The following is a 26134-nucleotide window of genomic DNA, read 5'->3' as shown; positions in this document are numbered from 1 at the left end:
ATGTTTTATATTACACATGTGGTCCCCTGAAGGGCCTCAGTTTCCTCTCCCGCCAGTGATCTTTAAATATTTTATACTTCAAAATGTTAGTGAAAAAAGAGCCAGGAAATGGCTAACGGCAGGAAGCTGTTATAGTGTCTCCGATATAAACATTTGCAGAAATACCTTACTAATTAAAGGGACGGTCTAATGTCCCGTACATGCCATTGGTGAAACACCTCCATAGTGTTTTTTACACCCGCAGGAGTGCTTTTTAGACATCTTGTAACTCACGCAGAAAGCAGCTTGCTCGCTGCGAGTATTAAAGTTGTTGATGATGATGATATTATTTGATGAACAGGATGTGAACATTACCTTCCCTTCCAATCTCATTCTCTTCGTTGGATTCTTTGTAGCAGTCACCTGCAATGACAAGCAGTAATCCATGTAAATAGGATCCTTAATACAATTTTAAAAGAAAAAAATACTGGCAGTGGTGATAATCTGCACACATATCTACTGGTTTTTTTTCCTATGTTCTATATTGGTTAATATGCAATGGTCCTAGCAGTTTTAAAAGGTATGTTATGTTATATAATACTTGTTATGTCCTGTTTACCCATTGTACAGTACTACAGAATATGATGCCGCTATGTAAAACAATACATAATAATATGTCCAATATGTGAGAATGGCACCAGGCTCATAACATAGATCAGTTAAATGTGAGCCTGTTTCCAGGACAATAGCGCCATCTGCAGGCTTTCACTTGTCTGCTCGAGCTGTGGCAACTGCGATGACCGTACGCTGTCTCAGAGCATGAATGGCTGAGACTCCCCTTCATTTATGGTTTCCCTGATAACATGCTGAAGTAGGGCACCAAGGGCAGGTAATAACACAAATAGACAAAGGTACTTTTTTTGCACATGTAAATTAGCTTAGGACACTACATAGAATATAGCTGTTATTCCTAGCTTCTATATATTTTGTGACAAAGCTCCCAAGAAGCCTGTGCCATTGGCTACTCACATGTAATAGGAATTAAAACCATGTGGAAACTGATAAAACTGCTCTATGCTTAGTAATAAATAGGCTTAGTAAATAATTAAAATATGTTATTCTTCTAAAAACATTATTCGGTAGATCACAGTCCTGTTAAGCCCTGCTCCGTAGCCACATCTTTGGCTATTTGTAAGTATGAGCTAGACTAGTTTTACTATTTTGAACTACAGTTTCTTTTTATATACAAGTACCACAAACATCAGTGACAAGTCTTATCAGCTATAGTAACAAACCCAACATTGAGATGAGTATTACTGTCTTCCATTTATTGTCGTCATTATTATTATTTTAAGATTGGTGTGTAACTATTGTAACTATTCCTTTTTCATTTGCTTTACAGACCCTACCCCTTAAATAAATAATAAAAAAGCATGATGTGTGGTACATAGGCCATGTGGCAGGGCTGCATATTGAATGTAAATCTGTATACCTGGTGGTCCCGGAAGTCCTGGAAGTCCGGGGAGTCCATTGAGTCCTGGGCTTCCTGGTATGCCACGAGCCCCTTTTGGGCCTGGTAGTCCTATTCCAGGTAGTCCAGTCTCACCTCGACCACCTTCGGCCCCTGTCAATCCTGGAAAGCCACGGTCACCAGGCAATCCTTTTATTCCTTCACCCTGTGCAAAGTAAACACCAAAATAAAAGCCTGCAGTGTTACCCTTATTAGATGTCATATTTACAGCTACAATAATATGGAAATGTCCTTAGTTTTGTCAAACCATACTCTTCTTCTCTATGTCCTCCTGACTCTAGACAGTAGTCTAGTGTTTTACTGGTACATTTCATTTTTGTGAAACAAAACATATAGGTGTTTACAGATATGTTTACCTGACACTCTCTCAACAGACCATATATTTATGCATTCATTTAATATTGTCAAATACAAAACTATTAACAAGGGGTTTTACTCACAGGAGGGCCTGGTGGTCCAGGGTTACCATCGAACCCATCATTGCCTGGGAGTCCGTCAAAACCTCCGGGACCAGGTATACCAGGGACGCCTGGAGTTCCTTTTGTGCCTTCATACAAAATAAATAAAAAGTTATTGATATCATAGAAGTGAATAGTTTGTATCTGTAGAATAGGCTACAAGATTCTGTGCAATTCTTTCACCTTCTTTCTGTACCACATAACTGTGTCTCACATACACTCACGTTCAGATTGCTCTACCAATCAGTATATGTAAAGTGTCAACTTTTAATGGACACCTGTCAATAAAGGGCATACATATCATATCAATACTTAAAAGCAAATTTATAACCAAAATATAATTGTCTTTCCTGCAACCAGTCTTTCCACAATGTATGGATGAAGCCGGTAAGCTAGGGCAGCTGTCTATCCAGTACAGAAGATGCTGTAAAGCATACAACAACATAAATCAGAATTGTTTAAATGCTCTTTTGGAATTTCTTCTTTTTGGAAGTTTTTTTACCCACTTAGTGATCCTTATATTCTACCTTCGCCATTTCCAGCTATACTCTGTCCCTCTCACCTCACCTCTCGCCTCCTTTTTCTGCCATTCTTCTGTTTTCAACCCTTCTTACCATATTTACCATATTTTTCACTAATAATCCATTAGCGCCAGTTATGGTTTTATGTGAAACCATATTCATGACCAATTCATGCCATTTATAAGGACAAAAATATAAATTTATCTTAGTATTTCTTCCACAGGGTAGGTGCAACTATTGAAAACAAACCCAATTTAGGTTCAGCAACAACCTGCCGCTACAGTAATTGCTTAGATGCATAATTGCTAAATTTTAACTGAGCAGGGGGCAAGGTGTTTTATTCTTTTTAAAAAATTTCAACATGTTATTGGTCCACTGCTCTTTATCCGCAGTGTAAAATGACAAGGAATTTCATCACAGGGGTCATTTTTACATATTTTTAAAAAATCATTATTTAAATTATTTATTGAAACTTTTTTTTATGTTTTTTTCAAGATTTAGAAAATATGTACCTTTTATTCACTGGTCTCTCTGGATGCCAGCTCCAGCAGGGAGTGAATAAAGTGTGTCCTGAGACTATAACAAGTCCACCTTACTGTGTGGATCACTGAAGATATTAGAAGTGCGCCTGCACGGACCTTCTCTACTGAGTAAAATAACTGTAGCTTGAAAACCTCTCCTAGCTACAGAACCAACAGTTCAACAGTATAATAGTTGAATCAGTTTGTATCTCTGAACACAAACTGTAGTAATTAAAAATCAGCATGTGCCTATACCTTTTTCTGTAGCATACACCGTGTCACCTTTCTCTCCAACAAATCCAGGAGGTCCATCTTCACCGTTTAGTCCCTAATCAAGTTCAATTTACAATTAGATCTTTGTCAATGAAGAGGTAACATCAGAATAACAGGGAAACAAAATACGCAAACATGTATTCAATGGTTATACTTTTGACTCAAAGAAGAAACCCATGTTGGGCCAAAGTGAGCAGATACAGGGACACATATGTGATATATGCATTTACATTTCATCGGTTGATTTGAGAAAGATTAAGCTAAAAATAATCTACATGATTTTGTCGGCTTCCGTAATACAATTTGATGATGATAACAGAATATACAGTAGTAAATGTGAGCTACTCAGCAGCCATTCTGCTTTTGAAATGGAGCTCATACTAGGCTGTTTATTTGATAAGATCCCTCCTCAAAGTTTTAGAATAAGGTAAAAACAATATCAATGTTGTTTAATTTGGTTCTTACCAACAGCAAACTCACAGCTACCTGGTGTGCTGTAGACTGTCCCTTATTTGAATAATCTTATCATCATGTGATACAAATACTCATTTTCAACCAAATGGTTCACTTTTTCTTTTTTATTTATGAAAAATACAGATACGATAATATTGTCATGGCAAAATATGGATACAATTGTTAGTATCTCACCTGAATACCTGGAGCCCCTGGTAGCCCAGGACCACCTCTGTCACCATGCTCTCCTTTGTTTCCTTGTACCCCAGAAAAACCTGGAAATCCCACAGGACCAGGCTCACCCGCAGGGCCTTTTAAAGCCTCATCGTCAAGACCACACCGACAATCTCCTGGTTCACCTGAAAGAGATCACCCTTACCAAACTGAGTAATTCACTGGATCCCTAATTTATTCCGTATATTGAGTCATTTACAGAGCCTAAAAGCACCCTTGAACATGATTTTTGTAAGAATGCCTTACAATCCAGTGGTTAGTTTTTCAGTCAAATATATATAAAAAAAACAATGGGTTTTATGTAGAAACAAGCCATTTTGCAAATTCCAAAAATGTCTTATTGCCATAGCAGTGACCAAAGGAACAATTAAATCAGTCCGAAAATTCTAATGGTTGCTACCATAATAAGGCCACGTTCTATACTTTGCACCAGAATAACTTTTTAGTATATACCCCAATGTACCTTTCCCCTTGTAACATTATGACCATGTATATTGTTTACTAATAACCATCATTTGTTTTTCTGCTTTGCCTTATTTTTGCAGTTTCCCTGCAATGGACCATATTACGTCACTGATCTTGCAGGATAGTTGCAAAATTTACTTATAAGTAAGACATTAAGTAAGTAATAACCTAAACCACTAAATTTTCTATAGCACCATCCCTCAACTGAGATAAAGTGAATACATTTTAAAAATCTTAACAATGTTGCTCAAATAGGATTCAAACCTTTATTGCAAGCATGTATAGGCACCTATTCAAGAAGGACATGCCCACCTTTAAACCCCTTGAATCCTTGAATACCAGGAAAGCCTCTCCGTCCACTTTGTCCGGGCCAGCCAGGCCCTCCTTTTCTCCCAATACGTCCACCTACCGGTATAGGAAAATGATTTATGATATGCATACTGGGGATCAAAGGAAGTCTAACAGTGCGGGCAGCGAGGAAACTCCCATTGGCCAATACCAAAAAGCGTGTTTTCAATCACATCATTTCACATGTACAGTAGCTATAAAAGGTGTCCAGAGTACAGATCTCTGTATTTTAAGTCATAACCTTCACATTGCTCTTGACTTTGAATGTCTGGTGATCCTTAAGAGACATTTATATTTCAATGTTATTACATGGAGGCAAGTTCATCAGATGAACTCTTTTCATTGCTTAGCAAAAGCAAACATTTACCACTAACCTGGGTAACCAGGGGGGCCAGGAGGTCCTTGTTGTCCAGGCTGCCCATCCAGACCTGGTGGCCCTGCTTGGAAGGCAGGATAGCCTGGTTCTCCTTGGTACCCTTTACGACCCCTCTCCCCTTTCAGACCAGGAATGCCAGGTGGTCCTATGTAAACAGTAGAGAATACTAATACCAGAGATATCTGGATAACATTACAGGATTAAAAGTCACATGAAAGATACATTGCACTATACCTGGAAAAGGGCTTGGAAAACCCATCAAGCCAGGAGAACCAGGTTCTCCTTGATCGCCATCATCACCATTATGGCCAGGGAGTCCCGGAAATCCATCTTCCCCCCGAACACCTTTAAAAAAGATAAAATATATATAGTATACATCTAGTACTTTGCATTTACCCCTTCTGTTACATTATCTGACCATTCTGAGAAAGATATATATACACATTATCTATTACATCATTATGTACATCATGCACCCCAAAACACAAGTATTAGTGCACAGAAACCACACTAGCCCCTATGCTCCCAAAATATGTCCTATTTTAACTGTTACAGTAACTAAGTAAAACATTTCACTTCGGAGAACAGGTCCAGTATGCTTTGAAGACTGACATACAGTATGTTTAATTAAGTTCCTGATATGTTAGCTGTATGTTAGTTAATTTAACGCCCTACCCCATAAAAAGTCTCTACCTTTTATTGGTTTTGGTTGTTCAGCATAAGTTACTGGTCCTGGTGGGCCTCTATCTCCATGATTACCCTAAAAACAGGTCAAAGAGGAAGAAGAAAGGAATGGAAGTAAAGTTAACAGCAACTTGTTGGTGGGAGAACTGCACATACAAAAGAAATACAAGCACTAAACTACCGAGAGTAGACAGTTTATTACATGATTGATATGATGGCTTGCGATATTTGGCTGTAAACAGAACCACAGTACTGACTTAGGGACTTAGTGAGTTCTACTGGGAGTTGTTACAACAGATTTTGTGACTTAAGAGCCATTAAGCTTTATTTTTATGCACATCCTAAGTGTTAAAAACACAGTTTTACCGGCTCTTTCACCACAAAATCTATTGTAACAACTCCCAGTAGAACTTCTAAGTCAAGATATTAAAACAAGGAAAATTATTTTGCATGGTAATAATGAAAATAAGAAAATGGTATAGATTTTCTAGTTAAAAAGAAGAGTAAAGAATTGTCTACACCATACAAAAAATATTATATATATATATCACCAAAATGTGCGGTAAGCAATTAAAAATGAGGATGTTCTAGGGCTGCTTGTTTGAGGATGGCATTATAGAGCATAATATATATAGCTAATACGAGAAAATGCTAAATACTTCCACTTAAAGTTTTCCACATATAATAAAAAAGAAAAACATATAAAACAAAAGTGTTTTCCACGTGTCTAATAAAGTAATTGTGCTTTCTTTACAAATTCCACTCACATTATGCACATTATTTGTGTAGACATTGGGGTCAGATCTTAGAAATCCCTGTAATTCTGTAACTTTCTGAATATAAGTATTATTTGCTGCATTTACTTTATACAAATAAGTGTTGATTTGCTTTATTTTGTTAAATACATAGAACATGATTATCTTTACACATTTATACTTCATGTGCATTTTTTGTAAGCCTTGACATGCATGGATCCAGCACTAAACTAGAGAAGTTTGAAAAATATCCTTTTAATATGTTAGACTGATATTACAATTAGGGTTTTTTTTATACACATCTGTGTCTGTATTTTTTGTAACATATGATCTGTCTGTTTCCAGTACTGAACAGAAATATCGTAGCTTAAGGCAATAGATAAAAGGGTTACGATCAAATGTTTTTACTTCAATTTTCTACCCACAAAAGCTCAGGAATTGTCAGGAACTTAAAAAAGGGGGCTTTCCACACAAACATAAAGTCCTTTGAAATATCCCTGTACCTCTCCTAAGGAGCAATAAACTCAAGAAACAGCTTCAGAAGCTGAGTATGGTGGAAGTGAGTCACTATAGGGCAGACATAACATTGATGTTGAGGGAAGAACAGATGTATCCTTACACGATATTTTACTACTGGCTTTTACTGCCACTTAACAATTTCTTCCCATACTTCCTAAGTTTAAGGCTAATGATGTTAAATTGGGTCTGTCACATTTTTAAACCCATAGCATATATGTATAATTCAATATGGAGGAAAACCTACATTCAAAATGAATAATTGAGGTTAAGAAGACCCTGGTAAGCCCATGCTGCAGCATAAACCTCCATACCGCAGTGGTGGCAGCTTCAGCTTCTGGCATTACTGAATGATATTTTCTGCATGTACCAAACTACTATGAACATTAGAACAGATCCACAGTGGTAACTCAAGAATAACACATTCAACTGTGGGAGCTTCTGGATGGAAGTTAGTGGTTGTGACTATGTTACCACCAAAAACCTCCAAAAGGTAACGTTGTCCCCCTTTTTGACTACTATGTGTTCCATTGTATAAATAACCTCATTGTACACAAGACTCAAAAAAGAAAGAGAGAGTGTTTAGGCTTGGTACTGTTCACCCAATAGAACTCAAAGACAACACTCAATATTTCTAGATAGTAGACAACTTTCATTTATTTTACTTTTCATAAAGATCATTTGGACACCACATCTTCCCATCTTTGCTCACTGTACATGTATGTAGCCCTGCCGGTACCATGTGTCACAATGCACTTCTTGGGTAACAGATACAGAATATCCCTTGCTAGATCATGACGCAGGGTATAAAGCGATGTCTTTGACTGCACTTTAGTCATTTTTGTGCCTGATAAAAACCCATATTGTTCTATGTAAAACTATGTAGGCATGAATACCAACATGAAATAAAAATTTCTTTTTGAGGGTACACTAATTATGCATGTGGAGATTTTTTGATTCTTATGTATATAAGATATTTATATAGGCCAACTCTGGTTGTCTTTTATTAATTATATGGTGTATTCCTCTGATATTTTTTTTATTTTTTATAAGGTACGGGCAACTTTACCTTTTGAGTATTTTTGCATATTTGTTTATTGTTTTTTTTCCACAAAGGGTTTACGGAATTTTTTTTTTACTGCACTGAAGTGCATTAATACTAATATCTGATAAATATTTATTTTTGCTAATTCCCTACCAGAGTGTTTGCAGATTTATCAGCCTTATTTTATTTCAGTTAAATTCAGAGTTAGCCATATATATGTACTGTATGTTTGTGTGTATATGTATCTACATGTATCAGACAAGGTAGTAAGTTTACCGTACCTTAAATCCTTTGTTGCCAGGTAATCCAGGAAAGCCAGTAATTCCAGGACGTCCCTGCAAACATTAAATAAATATACAAATACACAGTTTATTACAGTATTTAAAAAATATTAACATTACATTTTCTTGGAGTATTTTTTTATATCTGTAATCATCTGGAAAAAAAGAATGAGCAAAAAGCAAATCTCTACAATTGGATTGTATGACCATGGGAATAAAGGACAGTAAATGTTCAGAACATTTATTAGGTTTCAAAGTCGACTATTATTTCTCAGAAACAAAACGAAATATATTCACAGCCCTAATGTGAATTGAAGAACACAGGACTACTTACATCTCCTCCTGGAGGGCCCGACACACCAGGGTTGCCAGACGGTCCCTACAGTGATAATTAAACAAATTATTAGTAACCAAGGAATGGTTGTCGTATAAAAAAGGAAAACGTACAGCCAGATATTTGATTTGTGCTATAAAATATAACCATAGTGGGATGTTGTGCTCAATGTTAATAACCCTAATGCAAATTTGCAGCTATTCAGTTAAAATAGGACATCGTTGGCTAGATGCAAGTTCAAGGAAATTTAATGTATATAAAAAGTTGCAACTTTGCTACTACAGCATGAAATATGTTTGTGATATCGTCCCAAGCCTCTGTCTCTAACTGGATGTCTGCACGATTCCTAAAACTCAATCTCTCCAAAACCAAACTCCTCATATTCCCTCACTCCAATACTAACATTCCTGCAACAGTCTCTCTCAATGGCATTGATGGAATCATCTCCCCCATCCCCTTACGCTCACTCCCTTCGTGTCAACCTTGGCTCTGACCTCTCACTCACTGCCATGATCCAGTCTGTCTCAAAAATCTGCTGTCTCCATCTTCAAAATATTGCCTGCCTTCGTCCCTTCCTGACACAAAATTCCACTAAGTTTTGTGTCCATGTCCTCATTATCTCCCCCTTTGACTATTGTAACTCTGTCTTAGCTGCTCTCCCGTCTCACCCTTACAATACACCATGAACACTGCTGTCATACTTATTTTCCTCACCCATCGCTTTACTAACACCCCTGCGCTCTGAATCTTCACTGGCTGCCTGTGCGCTTCAGGATTCATTTCAAAACCCTGACTCTTAGTTTCAAAGCCCCTCACAGCATCTTCTTACATCTCATCACTCTCTAAACACACTCCAGTCCAGTCTCATCCGATGATCTCTGTATGTCCTCTCCTCTGATTTCTAGCTCTCTTGCAAGGTTTCTCAATAAAGATATCCTCTTTAGCCCCCTCCCCAGACTATTCATCTTTCCCCTGCCTTTGGTCCTTCAAAAAATCCCTCAAGACCCACTTCTTTAGGGACGCCTATGAACCCACCTTTCCTTTAGCTTACCGTTCCTAGTCGCTCTTCTGCAATACTTATACCAGTGTGGCTGCTCCATCCTTAACAGTGGAATTTTTATCTTGTGTAATACACCCTAACTCCTTCGAGACTGTAAGCTCGTTTGAGCAGGGCCCTCCTTACCTGTTGTTTCTATAAGTCTAATTGTTATGTTAAATAATACTTGTTATGTCCTGTTTACCCATTGAACAGTGCTGCTGAATATGATGGCACTATATAAAACAATAAATAATAATAATAAAATATCTATCTTTTTTAAGTGTTTACCCTTTGCCCTGGAAATCCCATGACACCGTCTTCTCCCTTTTCACCAAAGTAAGCAGTTTCACCCTACAAATAAAACACATACATTATGAACTCCTAATGAAATTCCTTCGTTTTAAGAATCTGCAAATATTTAACAACTAAAAGCGTAACATATTTGGCATACTACTATTATGGAACCATTAAGGTGATTTTGTTTACATACTCAACGCAATGGTATTTAATGCTAAATATTTATATCTCATTCAAGGACAAGTTTCATTTGAATTTATTATGGATAACATTACATTTCTGAGAGATCCGGGACATTACTTCATAAACTTCCCATACATACCCAATGACCACCAATTGGGACATTGTTCTACTATGTAACTTGCTGTTACATAATGTGATTTCTTTACAGTTCAGTATATTTTACTTGAATTTGACCACTATTAACTTACTTTAGCTCCACGTTCTCCTTGTTCTCCTGGTTCACCCTTGGCAATCTATAATATAAAAGATATCATTTAACTATATTTAAGTAACACAAAACCAGCACGTACATTAGTTAAAATACTACAGTGAAAAATAATAAGATATATATAAAAACTTCTACTAAAAATTCACATTCCTTTATTCTGTTTACACTGTAAACTGTTTTTTATCCCTCTCTTCCTTCCATTATTTCCAAAAATCAGTTTTTTTTTCTCAATTTCTTTCCAATTTTTTATATTTTAATCGTACATGCCTTACTAGTTCAAAACGTGTAAAGTTACAAAATGTATACCCTTAAACCATAAAATCCTTCTTGTTTTTTAATGAAAGATCAAAGTAGAAAATTGTTTGCGGTCTGTGGTCACTTACTTGACCCTTTTCAGGGAAGAATACATCTGTTGGTTTTCTTGCCTCATATGGGGGACCCGGTGGTCCTGGATTTCCAACGTCCCCCTGTAAAATATGACTTAATTAAGGTCCGTTTAAATTAAGATCAAACTGCAAACTATATTAACAACAATAACTGAAACGGTGGACCTTTTTCTTTATAGAAATGATCTTTATGCGTGCTAATCAATACTTGGCATGTAAGTTTTAACGCTGTATGATCTTTAATCACCTACTGTAAACAAATACATATGACGGCATAATTGTTACAGATTTGCATAAAGAACAATACATTTGTCTTTTGTCACTATCCAAAATGTCCTTTATTGCTTACATACTGTATATATATATATGTTTTCATGTTATGAACAAGTATAGTAACAACACAATAGAGCACTGTTAGGAGCAATTACCGCAAAGGTTTTAAAGTAATTAATCTAAAAATAATACGTTATGAGTTATTACTTTACTCAGAGCTAGAAGAATGTTTGTAGCCAGAATTAAACCAGGAGGAAAATTAAAAGGAATATGATTTTTGTTTTGGAGCCAGGAAGCAATGCATATGTAGAGATGGTCAACAACAGTCAAATTCTGCTCAATTGCATGATTCGTGGGAAAAAATTAATCATTACCTGTTCTCCCTTTTCTCCAATATAACCGATGCCCTTGTTACCCTATAGGAAAGCAAAGAACGTATCTTAAGTTAGAAGACATTAGATAGAGAGGCTGAATCATCTAATGCAAAGGTTATATTCTGTGTGCCAATGGTTTATTAAAGGTTCAGAGAATATTACTACACAATATAACTAATCTCAATAGGTTTTATTTTTTTTTCTACTCATCCAAGAAGCAGTAGGAATTTGCCACAGTTCAGCTTGATGGATGTCTCTTTTCAATGTATCTTACCATTCAAAAGTAACCTAAACAAATTCTGAGCTGCAGTAATGATTGCGCATCACACAACACTTACAAGAAATATGTCATCTTACAAGACTTATGTCATCCTTTGAACACTTCGGATTTTATTATAGCTAGCATGTGACCTCAACGATACATAACGCCTATATAATTCCCATTAAGAAAAGAAGAAGTGATAAAAAAGTCAAAGTGTCAGTGCACATAAGCGAAATCCGTACTCGCTCATGCATTGTCATACACGGTACAGATAAATAGAAAATTGTCGAGTTTGTACAAATATAAACCAGTGATATTGTAACATCTTACTCTATTCTCAGTTTGAAAGGCCTCATGTGTGCACAAAGAGGCGTTGGGATCCCCTCCCATTGCACAAGTCTATTCTAAGGCTCTGAATATAAAACGTAACTTATGTTATTACGTATATTAATAGAAATGCTTTATCTCCACAAATGGTGTGCAGGTTCCCCCCTGAAATGTATGATCATTTCTTTAACACCAGATATTTAACCCCTTCCCAACACAGCCCGTACATGTACAGGCTCACAATGAATTAATGGGTTTAAGGACAACCAGTTGTCCTTAAGGGGTTAATTATCTGAGAATGGTCTACGTCAGATGCTCAAACCATTCTATTTGAGTGGATGGAGAAGAGGGCAAGTATTTGTGACTTCTCATGGATGAAAATAAAATCAATCAAAGGGATCAGAGTACACCAAACAGTATTGTGCAAAACACGGGGGTCTCTTGGGCTTGAAGTTGAGATCAATAATGCAATCAGTACACCTGACCTACTAGTCACTGACAATCTTTAACAAGTACTAAAATAACCAGAGAGTACTAGAAATACAGAAGGTTATACAACTGAATGTTGGCTTGAAAACTAGGCTCGGACTCACAATTCCAAAACAAATGTTACAAGATGAGAGATGTGTAAACAGGTTAAACTTACCTGTGGTCCTTGAAGCCCTGGGGGTCCAGGTTGCCCCTATACAAAATAGAATGTAAAAATAAGTTTGTATTAGTTACTAAAGTTTAATATATAGAGTAGCATCTATAACTAGAGACAAGGGTCCTTATTTGAATCTGGGGATATATATTTTTATATATATAAATTTAGCTCAGCCTAGAATCTGATGGGTGATGAATTATAATGAATCTTGGTGGTCCTGACTGTTGTAGCTTGAGGGGGTGTTGAGATGGGAAAAATAAAGAATCACTGTAATACGTGGCTCTGTGGCAGCCTCTCTTCTCAACACTGGTATTTACAGCCTTCCCACATTTCTTTATTTTAATATTCCAGATAATGTCTCTTTCCACACAACAACCAAATCCTATGAGAATATTATTAACAGCCAATGATTTCAGGATTTTACTTGGTCACAAATGGTCAAATTTGCCATACTTTGAACTTGTTTATGTTATTTATTTTTGTTTGCTTTAAATATTTGTGCCCGCAACTCAGTTATTTGGCCTTTTTTGCTTACATAATATTGGCATAAATATAACGTTGTAGAATTTGCTCTTCCATTTACAAGCATTTAATGGTTCATTCACTTGATATAATACTTACTTGTGAGTTTAGTATTATATTATTATTTGCAGGGTTTTATGGTCATTTTCATTTTCTCCATCACCCCTTGTATATTGGTGCCCAGTATTGGCAACAATTTTATTATCTATTATTCATACACACAAATTGTTTGGCACATTGTGATATGATTATTCCACGTGTCAACATGGTAATGCCGGCCACCACTGGGGGGACTACAAGTCTGTTTATTTATTTAAACCAGAACATACAGTATCGTGGTTGCCCTTGAAAATTGGCGTATCTCTCACTGCCTTAATAGATATGCATTTGACCAATATTAACAACATTCAATCACACAGACCACCATTATGTCCTCCCATGTCCTGCCGAATGTGAAATAGTATGTGTAGAATAAGCAAATTAATCTTTACATACACATGATAACGCAGCGGACAATTAGAATTTTCACCGTAGTAAAAAATGACATTTTTTAATGTTTATAAACTTGTTAATAATAATAATGTTAATAATAACACCATATATCTCAACAAAAGAAGATACACATACCGGTAATCCAGGAATCCCAACCGGGCCTATGAATCCCACCACACCAGGAAGACCTGTAGGACCCTGTGAATATCACCAAATTATGTCAACTTTTGTGTGATTTAATGAAATTAAATGATTAAATGAATGATTACATGTAGTATAATTAATTACACACAGATACAAAGGGATACTTACTGCAGGTCCAGTCAATCCTGGTTGACCTGGATCACCCTAAAAGGACAATTTTAGCACAGGGTTATGCCAGGACTTGCCTTCTTAGTGCACCAACACCCTTTTTGAAATCATAACAATAATAAACATAGGAAAAATGAGTATGCCATAACCAATTCGGAGACTTATGTTAAGAAAAACGCCCATTTTTCAAATACAATAATATTTTTGGTTAGAGGCAGTGAATTTTGAAACTCACAAAAATAGTTTGTAGGAATCATTATTTTTTGTTGCCGCGGGAAGCAAATAAACATAATATGTTAGAATAACTGGGGGGGGGAAAGTATTAAATATAGAACAGAATAGTAGGTGCATAACATAAGGATGGATGCATATTTATATTTGCTTAACTACAACATACTAATAGTCTTTAAAAATATAAAATTTGCTACATATAGCCCCAGAAAGTATATCCAGTGTTATTTTAAGCACAGTGTTTCTGCTTGAAACGACGGGTGATGTTTTTAACTGCTTTGTTTGGTCTGCTTGGTGTGATTTAGCATCCAGAGCCTGGATGATAAATACATATATAATTGAAAAATTATAAGAAGACATTTAATGTGATGCAACGTGATATGAGCAGCTGGCAAACTACTTATTGTCACTTAGCTAATGAAACACTTACCCTGAGTTTGTTTCTCATATCCGAAGATATATAAAAAGGTTCCCCTTTTGCACCTTTGACACCCAGTCCGCCCTGTTCATAAAAATATTGTGGCATCAATGTTTATGCTAGATAGATAAAACATTTCACATGTTCGTGTTCAAGGCATAAACTACAAATCCAGAATTTTGCAATTACTCTCCAATATTACAAAAATATTATCTTATATATAGATATATTTGTAGTTTTGCCATTATTATTACGTTTTCCTAAAATCCTGAATAAGGAAAATGTTTAGATCGCTAAAACACCACACAAGGACAATAGATCTTTAATTCAAATTAACCTAAATAAAAAATAGTTACTAAGCACCATTAGGATGAGTCAAATTTACCTAGTTTTGGGGGTTATGTATAAAAAGTGATTCTGGTGCTTGGTTTGGAAAGTGGTCTTAACACTTTAGGAACCAATGGAACACTCCTGCTGATTGGAATATTATACCGGTTGCTATGGTGATATGACAACCTTTCAAACTCTCCACTAGAGTCACTTTTTTTATACACAAATGCCTTGTCAATTATTTAAAACAACACTTAGCCTGGGTTCATTAAGAGGAGCTAAACATGAGAGGATGCCATATCTTTATAGAGGACACCAGAGAATGCAGTGGAGACATTACTAGATTTCCATAATCTGAAATTATCTGTTAACCTTGTTTCCCTACAGTTACATTCCATATGTGATATATATACTTACAGAGACACCGGGTGGACCTCTGGGGCCAAATCCTCCTTCCCCACCAGCATCACCTTTTGTCCCATTGCAGCCATCATGTCCTGGCTTTCCCCTGGGACCACCCTGTCCTGTGTGGCCCTGTCCATTGGGACGAGAGAGACATTCAGAGACCAAATCAAAGTTTTTCTATTAACAGAACTTCAAATAATTTACTTCTACAATGTTATTTTTTTGTGTGTGTGTATATATATATATTATACATATATATATATATATATATATATATATATATATATATATATATATATATATATATATATATACACACCGTATATAGATATATATATATACATGTATAGTAATTTGGCTGGATGTAGACCTCTAGGGTTTTTTAAAACCCAACTAGGCCTGGAAACCCATTCTATTTGGGAAATTATCATGCATATTATGAAATGAAGATGCCCATATTGAACGCTTTCCCAAATGACTCATGGATTGACTTTGCCCGCAGTATGATTTTTGTTTTCTTTTAATGAAAATTTGCAAACTGTTCCCAGGAGATGAGTTTGGTTCCACTCTCCCATATGACATCCACAATTAGGACTCTTTATGCAACCAACCAAGTATAAACACAGGTACAAAATAACAAAATATCCACAATCCTTCCATATTTTAAAAACACTAAACATATTAAATACGTCAAAACTGTATTGTGTCAAGCATGTAGGTTATATGAGCATGAGCTCAAAGTGTTCTAAATTTCATATTCATGTTAAACTCAAGACTATTGATGGTTAGCGCTGAAAGTATTAAATTCCAACGTGTCTTTTTAATGCTTGATAGATAATAGCATTTTAATTTACTTACAGGTACACCATCAGCTCCAGGAAATCCTGGGACACCCCTTTGGCCCTACAATAAAATAAATTATTGTTTAAGAAGGACTCCAACTAATACGTTCCATAGTCATACATTCATATCTCAGGAAGGGCCAAGAAGCATTACCGCATCTCCAGTTGGTCCAGCCCCTCCATGATAGCCTCGATCACCTTTGTCTCCTTTACGACCTTCTAATCCTGGTAGACCTGCTATTCCTGGTGGACCAGATGGACCCTGTCCTCCAAGAGCTCCTGGAGCACCCTGCAACAAAATGAATACAGCATGGGCACACAAGTGAGATTCAAGATTGTAAACCTGCGTCTTCTGATGTTTGTCAGACATGTATAAATGTTTGGTTAGAAAATGTAGCAGAGTTGGTGTGCCTTCAGCTCAGGTACTTGCTGCTGGGAATGGATGCCTAGACATTCAGCAATCTATAAAGACTCATAGAGAGAAACAGAACTTAAAATGAACCGTATTACAATGTAATATACACAGGAATTACAGAACCTCATGATTAAGGTTAAAGTAGAATAATTTAATTTTTCTGACACTGCAATGTACTCCATCAAAGTCTTATGATTCTAATATTCCCTACCAGCAGATGGAGCTGTGAATCAGCCTATAATTGCTGTAGTCCTACTAGGCCAAATGAGTTCCCAATAAAATGAGCACCTCGGTATAGTGATAATATCTGTTTTAATTGAATGATTATTTAGCAAACCAATATACTAAACCACATTTAAAATAATTGACTGGATCTTGCGTGGCTTAGTAGGAATCAGCTATATCAAACATTTAACTAAAGTTAAATGGGTTAGAATAGACTGGGAAATGTATCCCAGCTTCTGTAGACTCCCATTATACCCAGAATTGCAGGTAAATGTGCAGCATGGGATCTATACATACACAGCGGATGGCCAGTGCCAGTTGCCTATGCTTTGCATGTAAATTATTTACAATTTTAACTTCCATCATGTGTACTTTCAGTAAACACGGCTCAAAAGAACAATGAGTATTGAAACTGATGTAAACTGCTAGGGCTTACATTGTTCAGTATATCCTTGAGCTACAACCTGAATGGTTGGTTTGAGGAAATGACACAGTTATCAAACTATGTTTTTCGGAGAGGAAATGGTCATTCAAAACACGGAACACAGCTCTCTATTATCAAAGCAGCATGTTTGTTATTTTTTTCCAGCAGATAAAATAGAATAATACAGCTGATATGAAAGCTTAACAAGAAAAAAAAAATATATATATATATATATAAAATTCCAAATTCCAAGTAAACATTGATATATATATAGATTATATATATATATATATATATATATCTCGAAAGAAAGGCTGGATTTGCCACTGGTTAATATGGACATGTCATCTGAAAATAAAGTGACATTAATTAAAAGGACATCCAACTGAGTATATGAGTGTCCGGAATGGCGATAACATACTTTCTACTCCCCATAATTAAGTATATGCCCAGTATGGATGATATGTTCTTAGTTTTCATAAAACATTTAAAATGTTTCCTTTTCACTTGAACCTTTATGTTCTTTTCACTCTGGGATATAGTTTTACCCATCATTTCCCATTAGCCCAGACAGCACTGTTCTAATGTACCCCAAAACATTTTAGGTATCCAAAGCTGAACATGGGGGGGGGGCATGGTTCGAGGTGAATGGGGGGCATGGTTAGAGGTGAATCGGGGGCATGGTTAAAGGCGAGGTTATGGTTAGGAGCAGTGCCAGCAACAGGGCCATTGCCCTACCTTCATTTTCTAGCCACCCTGCGATGTATTGAAGCTCAACTCTGGGATATGACATCATATTGCAGTGCCCTACTTCAATATGTCGTAAGGTAGTAACGTAGGAGCAAAAACATGAACCTACATTGATTTCACAGCTCTGTGGGCAGACAGGGGATATACCCTAATCTCCTTAACACCCTATGATCACTATTGCTCACGAATACGGGACAGTGAAGCAGTTTTGCGGAGCAGTGTCTTGAAATCATGAGTGTACCCTGTTGAAACAGGACACTTGGGAGGTATGCTCTTATACCGGTGTATATTCACACACAGTCTTACAGTACTTACCGGTTTCGCTTAGACAAAACATTAGTTGATTTCTTTATCGGGTTTAATTACTAACTGTTACTGTATTCTTTCTTAATAACAAATAAACAAGCTTTCAAGTTTTTTTTAGTTTCTAGCGACTAATAATCATGTTTTGAATACTACATTTAGTTAATGAAAGTGTTGAAATCACAGAATAGGTGAAACAGCTGGTTTAAATGCACGCTTTCTTTAAAGTTTTAGAGAAAAAAAATAGTAGTCTTTTATTCCAAGTCGTGAGTCTGCATTTTAAACTTTGCTAAAAGCATTTAAGTTATATATTTACTTTGTTCTCATTAATATATGCACTAAATAGGGAGAGTCAATGATTAGAGTGTGCTGTAGACAATTACCTAATAACCAGAACATACTCGCACCAGTAGGCCAGCCTTTACATGTAAACCTCTATATAAATGGCTCTCATGTACAGTATTGTTCTGGATGAAAAAAATGCAGAAAAAAATATTAGCTTATCGTGTAAAATCTTGAACGGACAACGTCATTGTAGTTAACTACTTTTCTTTTGTGTGTTGACCAATTATAGAAAGTTGGATTTTTTATTTGCAAAATGGTAATTTTTTTATTAGGACTATTCAGATCATATTATTGTTAATCTGACCCAATGTGCTAGAAACCCACACAGTCTTCAGTTTTGCTCTGTTTATGTCATAGCTGACTTTGAAAGGAAGGATAACACACAATTTAGGCTAAGAGGGACCACTGGTTTTGACAACAAAGTATAATTGGCTACAAACCATCTTTGACACGAGTCTACATAATCCCATTATAGCCCTGTGTGACCCTTTCTGTAAATAGGCAGGTACAAAATAAACCACTTTAGATAAGATAAGGGTCTCAACAGATACCGCAAACTTGCTAGGCAGATGTGGATATCAATACCCAAGGTTAAACAAGGTTGTCAAATTAAAAACCTAGCTAATAGGAAAAAATGCGGTGGTTAGCTTTGAAAGATTCTTGTTTCAAAATATAAAATAGGAAAAACGATACAACTTTCAGATAATGTGAATAAGGGAGGCTTGCATTAGTCTTGAATCAGGCGTTTTGTAATGGATAAATTACAGCCAAGCTATCTCTAATTCTATGTAACAGCGGAAGTGCCCCGTTTACTGCATTCTGCAATGAGATTTTGTCAAGCTATTTCCTGGACTGTCTTTGAAAATGTGCGCCATGAGTGCATTCAGAGGTGTGGCCATGAATGTGGTTTCACTGACAACAGGTAAAATGTTTGGTTTAATAGAAAATGAGAGGAGAAAAGACAAGAAAGGAAATAGAAGATACGGGAGAGAGGATAAAGATAAAGAAGAGAAAAAGAGGAAAGGCGGGAGAGGAGAAAAAGAGAGAGACCCAGGAGCGCTCACCGCAGAAGTTCTTTGCCCTGAAATATCTAGCAAAGGATGGAGCATCAAGACAGGGGACAGGCGGACAGGGACAGCTAGTAAACCAAGCTGGGTTTGGTACACTAAACGGGTAGTCAGACAATGCCAATGTCGATACAAACAGGGGATAGTCAGGATCACAGATCAGGTCCACAAGGTACAAAATCTTAAGAAAGAAGGTAGTCAGAGCAGCCAGGAATCAAAATCAAAACTTTAGGAACGATCAATAAGAAATTGCAGGAGCACACTAGGGTGCATCACAGACACACCCCCTGCTGCACGCCCCCTGCTGCGCCCTATTAGGGGTGCCTCCTTCACTCCCTTCCTGACGGGTGTATGCTGCATAGAGACCTCATACCAGCAAGAAGCTGTCTGGCTGGTGGTAGCAGGTCTCAACAGTGTGACATAGATTAAAGAGAAAGAAAGAAGCCATAAGAGACAATGGAGGGAATACAGACAAAACGAGAATAGAAAATAAGAAGAAGAAGCAAAAAAAGGAAAGAGAGTGAAGAGGAAAGAGAAAGAATAAAGAATAGGTGATGATGGAAGAGAGAGGAGGGGAGGAGGAAAGAGTGAAACGAAAAGAGGAAGAGAGGAGAGAAAAGAGCAAAATGAGAGGTGAGAGAAAGGATGGAGGAGAAGGAAATATGAGAGAGGAGAAAGAAGGGAGAGAAAGGAAATCAGGTAAATTGGAAGATGGGCAGAAGGTGGCATGTGGGGCAGAGAAAATGGAGAAAAAGAAAGGAGAAGAAAGATATGGGAAAGAAGAAGGAGCAAAACGAGATAAGAGCAAAAGTGGAGGAAAGAAGAGCAATAGAAGACAGTAAAACAATTTAACTGGCTGAGAATGATGACATTTGAGCCCCTGGGGGTTTAATCAGAAAAACAGAAAATATACCTGTTGCAGTTTCAATTTCACTGTGATTTGAGTAATAATTTCCATATTGTGCATCTTAATAAACATAACAGATATCCCCATACGATAGTGGCATGTTATTACTAATTTAACTGCAACGCCAACTTTACATATCTCATCATATATAATAAAATCAACTGTCAGTATACATGTTTACTTTTACCTTTTAAAAAAAATTTGGAATGTAAATACAAAAACAATACTAAAGGTAGGTAAACTTAGATGGCTGACTGTATGTGCCCAAACGAGCATTACATAACTTAATCAACTTCATGTCCTCTCCCCATCCTTACAAAGACTGCAACTTAATAAGTACCACCAATACCTTTATGTGAAGGAGCAATCATGAAGAGCCAGAGAACAGAAAGTTATGATATCTTCCTCCATTGTGTACACATGGCTTTTAATACAAATGCATTGTACATTATTATTTTATTATTTATATTATTTAGTGTATAGAGCAGGAATATATAAGATATATATATATATATGTATATATATAAAAAAACACTAATTTGCTGCGACCCAATTTGTGTTTGATGGACATTCAATTGTATTATTTAAATAGTATTGTTCAATGGCTCTGGCTTACTTTGATTCTACTGGTGTAAAATTGAGAGAATCGATTTAATAACAAGAAAGTCACTGGCAGACCAATTGTTTTCTAGTAGTGTGTAGGAGTGTTCTCAGGCATTCCCAAACAGATGTTTCGTGTCAACAGGCGGTGAGAGCTCCAAGAGCTTTACAGCATCTGTCCTGTTTTTGATATTTGTGAGAACATTCTTTCATCCAAAAAGTTTTCCCTGATGAAATTTGAAAACATAGCTCCAGTAGGCAGGGAGATAGATTCTCAAAATAAGGAGTCTATGATGGATGACTCAGACACTGCAGATGTGAAAAAGTTAAACTATCACTGCATGCTGCATATTTTCTTCCCAGAGGATGAAAATGTGAACTTTACAATAATAATAATTATAATAATAATCATCATAATAATACTATAATCTCTGAAATTAAACTAATTAAATAGTTGCAATTTTCCCCATATCTTCTTCCCCCCCAGTGAATAAACAGACAAAACAGAACTGTTGGCTTCTATAATGTAATACATCATGACTACTAGTATTATATATATATATATATAGATATAGCTGACTTTATAACATTGCCTATATAACACCACATTTCATTGTTTATTTCATTGAAATAGAACTTCTACTAAATGCTAATATTTTTGTTAAAGTTCATGGCCCTAACACTTTAAGGCCAGCGGCCTCAGAATGATGTATGTGTGGCTGCCGGTTGGATATGTACAATACATTTTTATGTTCATGCAGAAGGCTACCAGGCATATCCACTCCAGCACTGGAGTTGCAGATCAGGTGAATATGGAGCACTGTTGGCCAACGGTCCACTTGCATTTGTCCAGTATCCCAGATGGCCAGTCCTAGAGCTCTGCACCTGACCCCACCTACAGTATAACTTAATCAAACATGCCTGACTTTGGTCATTTCAAGGTCTATGTCCTCACCCTTCGCTAGCATTTGCATGGCGGCAGTAGTGCCGTACTAGAATTCCATAGTTGCCACTCCTTGATGTAATGTGTAAACAAAATGTCAAATTAGGGATCAACCCACAGGTGGAACCATATGATTTTTGGTCTTAACACCCTATTACACGCTACTTTGCCCTCGCAGTACTCCGCACAAGGAGAAAAAAAAACAACTTTGCAGTCTGCAATCTGTTGATTTAATACCCATGTAAATCCACAAATCAGTAGCAGCTTGTGAGAATATGAACAGAGCAATGAAAAGAATGTTTGACTCAAACAAGTCATGAAGCGGAGAAGAAACAGAGTACTCATTTAATTAAAGAGTAGAGCATTTGCGTGGACGGAAAGTAATATCATTTCACATAGCAACTACTGATGTGAGGTTTACAACAAAAAACTCAGTACTACTGTTTTTGCAAACATGATGCCAGCACAATAGTCTCCAATATTAAGTATTACGTAAACAGATGCTGGAACAGAAAACAACTTCCTTGTTTTCTAGTCTTACAAATAAATTATGGGTTAACAGTAAAACAAGAAAAACATGTAACTAGGGCTCTTGGCGTCTGGGACAATATTGGAGGTCTCGTTTGACATGGGCATCATATCTGCTTCTGGAAGTAGAAGAAGGCAAGAAAAAGGTGTGCAGGTCCTTTGCTGCTGGGCATCTATGCCTCTTGCCCCAGAAAAAATACATACAGGATCCACTGTGACAAAACTAGGCATGAATGATAGGATTTTAGGGAATAGGGATAAGGAGGTAAGTCTGAGACTCTGTTTTACCCCCTTTTTCTCCCTGATTTCCAAGAGGTGAGGGGTTGAGCAGGGACACATAACGCTGCATTGCATGACCCAGTGGGCGTAGCTAGGCAGCTAGCTGGGTGAGCTGCATCACGGAAGCTTCACAGGCTAAGTGAGTTGTGTGTGTAGGCTTGTCTGTGTATGTTAGTGTGTGTGCACAAGTGCAGGTTTTGACCAAACCTTAGGGTTAAGTGGCCCCTCTTGACACAAAGGTGCCTCATTAATAGTGTCCAAAGAATGCTCGTGGGTTTCATTGGGGTTAAAATGCAGTGCAATCCCACAGATTCAGCTCCTTGGCAAACAATACAGACATGTAAAATTAGATTGGCCTTGCCAAACTTGGGGTACTTTGAAATAATGGCGTTTTTTGAATAGTATTAGTTGAATTCTGGCTTTGAATTCTGTGTTAACGTGTCTTTAGGCATGTGTCTTGATATGTTAGTATGTGTGTGTGTGTGTCTGGGCATGTGAAAGTGTGTGTTGGAGTATTTTAGTTTACAAACATGTGTCTTTGGGTATGTTAGTGTGTGTGTGTCTGGGTATGTTAATATGGATGTGACTGTGTGTGTGTGTTAGTGTTGAGTGTGTGTGTGTGTGTGTGTGTGTGTGCGCGTGCGTGCATGTGTTAGCATGTGTGTCTAGCTGTGTGTGTGTTTGTCAGGGTGTGTTTTAGTATGAGTGCCCCTCCCAAGTTCAGGCTCTAGATCTGCCCCTGCTAAGGGTGGAGTTAATTTTATCTGAGAGACCTTAGTTACCCATGTGGGTCCTTACATCTTTTATAATCAGTTGACACTTAAATTGTTTACTTCCAATGTTACTTATAAGTTCAGTCAATTGCTCTGTGTCTCCTTGAACCGTCCTCCTGGGTGGCCCACTCACATGACATAAAATACATATGGCCAAAACAGGCCTCGATTTAACATTTTAACATCACAGTTGATTAATTAACTGGAACAACTCAGCCTGTCAAGTCAGCTACAGTAATTATTAACTTCTTTCTCTGTTTTTTTGTTCAACCAAAAGCTTATTACAAGTAGCACTGAGATGATTAGGTAAATTGTTGTTTTTAAGCCTCACAGAACAGTGACACCAAAACTTTACATAACAACAACTGTTGTTAGTATTCTTATTCTTGTTATTATTATTAACATGTTTACAAATCACCCAGTAGAAAGCTGTGACAATTTATGACATTTATATTAAATGAAGACCATACTTGTGGTTTTCATCTTCACTTCTTGTAACCAGTATGCACAAGATATTCTTTTTTTTTTTTTTAAACTAGTACATTTAAATAAACTGGTAGTTGTTTCAAAAAAAGTTGATTATGATGATTTAATCTATTCTGTAAAACTAAGATAAGATGAAAAACCATGGCATGGTTCTTACACATTCCAAGCCTTCAGCTCATGGATATAACTTGGCATTTCTATATAAATTAGCAGAGCAGCTGAACAGACAAAATGTATATTAGCTATGGTTCTCAAAGTAAGACCATTGGCATTACTTCATTCTACAAGGATTTTCTGAATTATGCACAGCAGAGTGTCATAAACTAAGCTAACACTTCCCCACCATTCATGGGCTTTGACATTGCACTTACTACTTATATCTGACATTTAAGATAATATGGTTTCTTTTACACTTGGAGATGTAGCATTGAGAAATTACAACCAACATATCATTTTAAATTTATTCCTGCCCCTGGTTGCTTTTTGAAGCCTGTTTGGTGCCCTCAAATTTCTTTTATTCACTTACATTAATGGCACCTGAGGGGGCACTGGGCAAGGTGGCTACAGCAGGGGTGCCAAACCCCATCGTCAAACACAAGGGTATCATTGAGTTGCTAGAGCCCATTGGGTTATGTGACATCACGTTAAGTGACCCAGCTGAACTCATACCTCCCAGCATCTACCCCTGGTGAATCAGGCCGGTCTCGAGGCCCAATGCATGTGCTTGCAGTATAGTAGTGCTAGAACTGCACTTTATATGTAATCCCCATTGTGTATAACTGAGAATAGTGCCAGGTATTATCCTGAAATTTTATAGCATCTGTGACCATTGGGGACTGGTATTTGTACCAATTGTACAGCGCTATGCAATATGATGGCACCCTATAAAACAATAAATAATAATGGTAATAATAATAATGATGTTATTAAGTAAAAATACATTATTATGAAAACATTATATTTTAACAAATTATTTAAATGCAAATAAACAATGTATAAACAAATATATTAAAAATAAGTTAAGCTGTAAACCTGTCATAAATATATATTGTTGCGGCTAAGAGGCAAGGGACACCGCGTACATTCAAACTACTCAGTTTTTTACACAAATAGTATCACAAGCCACAAACCGAAGAATTATACAGGTATTATACTGCAAAAGATGCTGGGATGACCATAGTGCATCGTGAGCTGAAATTGTAATGCTCCTTCATACCATTTAATGAATATACCCAAACGCTTCTTAACAGTTCTTACACCTGGACCTTTTGGTTTAAATCTGTAGCATTCTCATGCTTTCAAATCAGTTTATGGCTGATGTATCTCCATATGAATGCTACGCTGCCTATTTCTTTTAAATAGCTAAGCCAGTGACGGATTTAACAAGCAGTTTTTGTTAGATTTTAGTAAAGCTCGCATAGCTATAGCAGCTATTTGTTGTTTTTAAATTTTTTTATAAAATATATTACAAATGTTGATGTTCTCGCCCTTTAACTGCTGGAAGCATGAGGAATTTTAAATAGCTATAATGATTTATAACCTGGCCTTTGGGGCAGAATTTTGCTGTTCCTTTTTTCTAAATCATACTAGAATTTGGGAAAGATTGCTTTGTGTCCCAATCACTTGATTATCTGCATAACTTATCATTACACAGATCTTTAAGGGCTTGATATGACCCTTATCTAGCTCATAAAATGTACCCAGTAAA

General features: G+C 36.6%; 1 protein-coding gene across 1 annotated transcript in view; it reads right to left on the bottom strand.

The window, feature by feature from the left end:
• Window positions 1-26134, bottom strand: part of LOC149299948 (uncharacterized) — a 60961-nt gene that overhangs the window by 16282 nt on the left and 18545 nt on the right. Inside the window, exons 3-22 of the mRNA XM_089485884.1 lie at window positions 16536-16670; window positions 16398-16442; window positions 15552-15668; window positions 14817-14888; window positions 14156-14191; window positions 13979-14041; window positions 12830-12865; window positions 11595-11636; window positions 10945-11028; window positions 10542-10586; window positions 10102-10164; window positions 8441-8494; window positions 5853-5919; window positions 5394-5504; window positions 5158-5304; window positions 3932-4095; window positions 3266-3338; window positions 1951-2057; window positions 1472-1655; window positions 355-402 (exon numbers count right to left, since the gene is read on the bottom strand). Of these exons, the coding sequence (XP_089342010.1) occupies window positions 355-402; window positions 1472-1655; window positions 1951-2057; window positions 3266-3338; window positions 3932-4095; window positions 5158-5304; window positions 5394-5504; window positions 5853-5919; window positions 8441-8494; window positions 10102-10164; window positions 10542-10586; window positions 10945-11028; window positions 11595-11636; window positions 12830-12865; window positions 13979-14041; window positions 14156-14191; window positions 14817-14888; window positions 15552-15668; window positions 16398-16442; window positions 16536-16670 (1693 nt within the window). The remainder of the gene's footprint in view (window positions 1-354; window positions 403-1471; window positions 1656-1950; window positions 2058-3265; window positions 3339-3931; window positions 4096-5157; window positions 5305-5393; window positions 5505-5852; window positions 5920-8440; window positions 8495-10101; window positions 10165-10541; window positions 10587-10944; window positions 11029-11594; window positions 11637-12829; window positions 12866-13978; window positions 14042-14155; window positions 14192-14816; window positions 14889-15551; window positions 15669-16397; window positions 16443-16535; window positions 16671-26134) is intronic.

Source organism: Sceloporus occidentalis, unplaced genomic scaffold, assembly GCF_023333645.1.
Source record: "Sceloporus occidentalis isolate IW3139 unplaced genomic scaffold, rSceOcc1.0.p SCAF_27, whole genome shotgun sequence".
In the NCBI taxonomy this organism is placed as follows: Eukaryota; Metazoa; Chordata; class Lepidosauria; order Squamata; family Phrynosomatidae; genus Sceloporus; species Sceloporus occidentalis.
The sequence above is the reverse complement of the archived record's forward strand: the minus strand, read 5'-3'. Positions and strand labels throughout refer to the sequence as shown.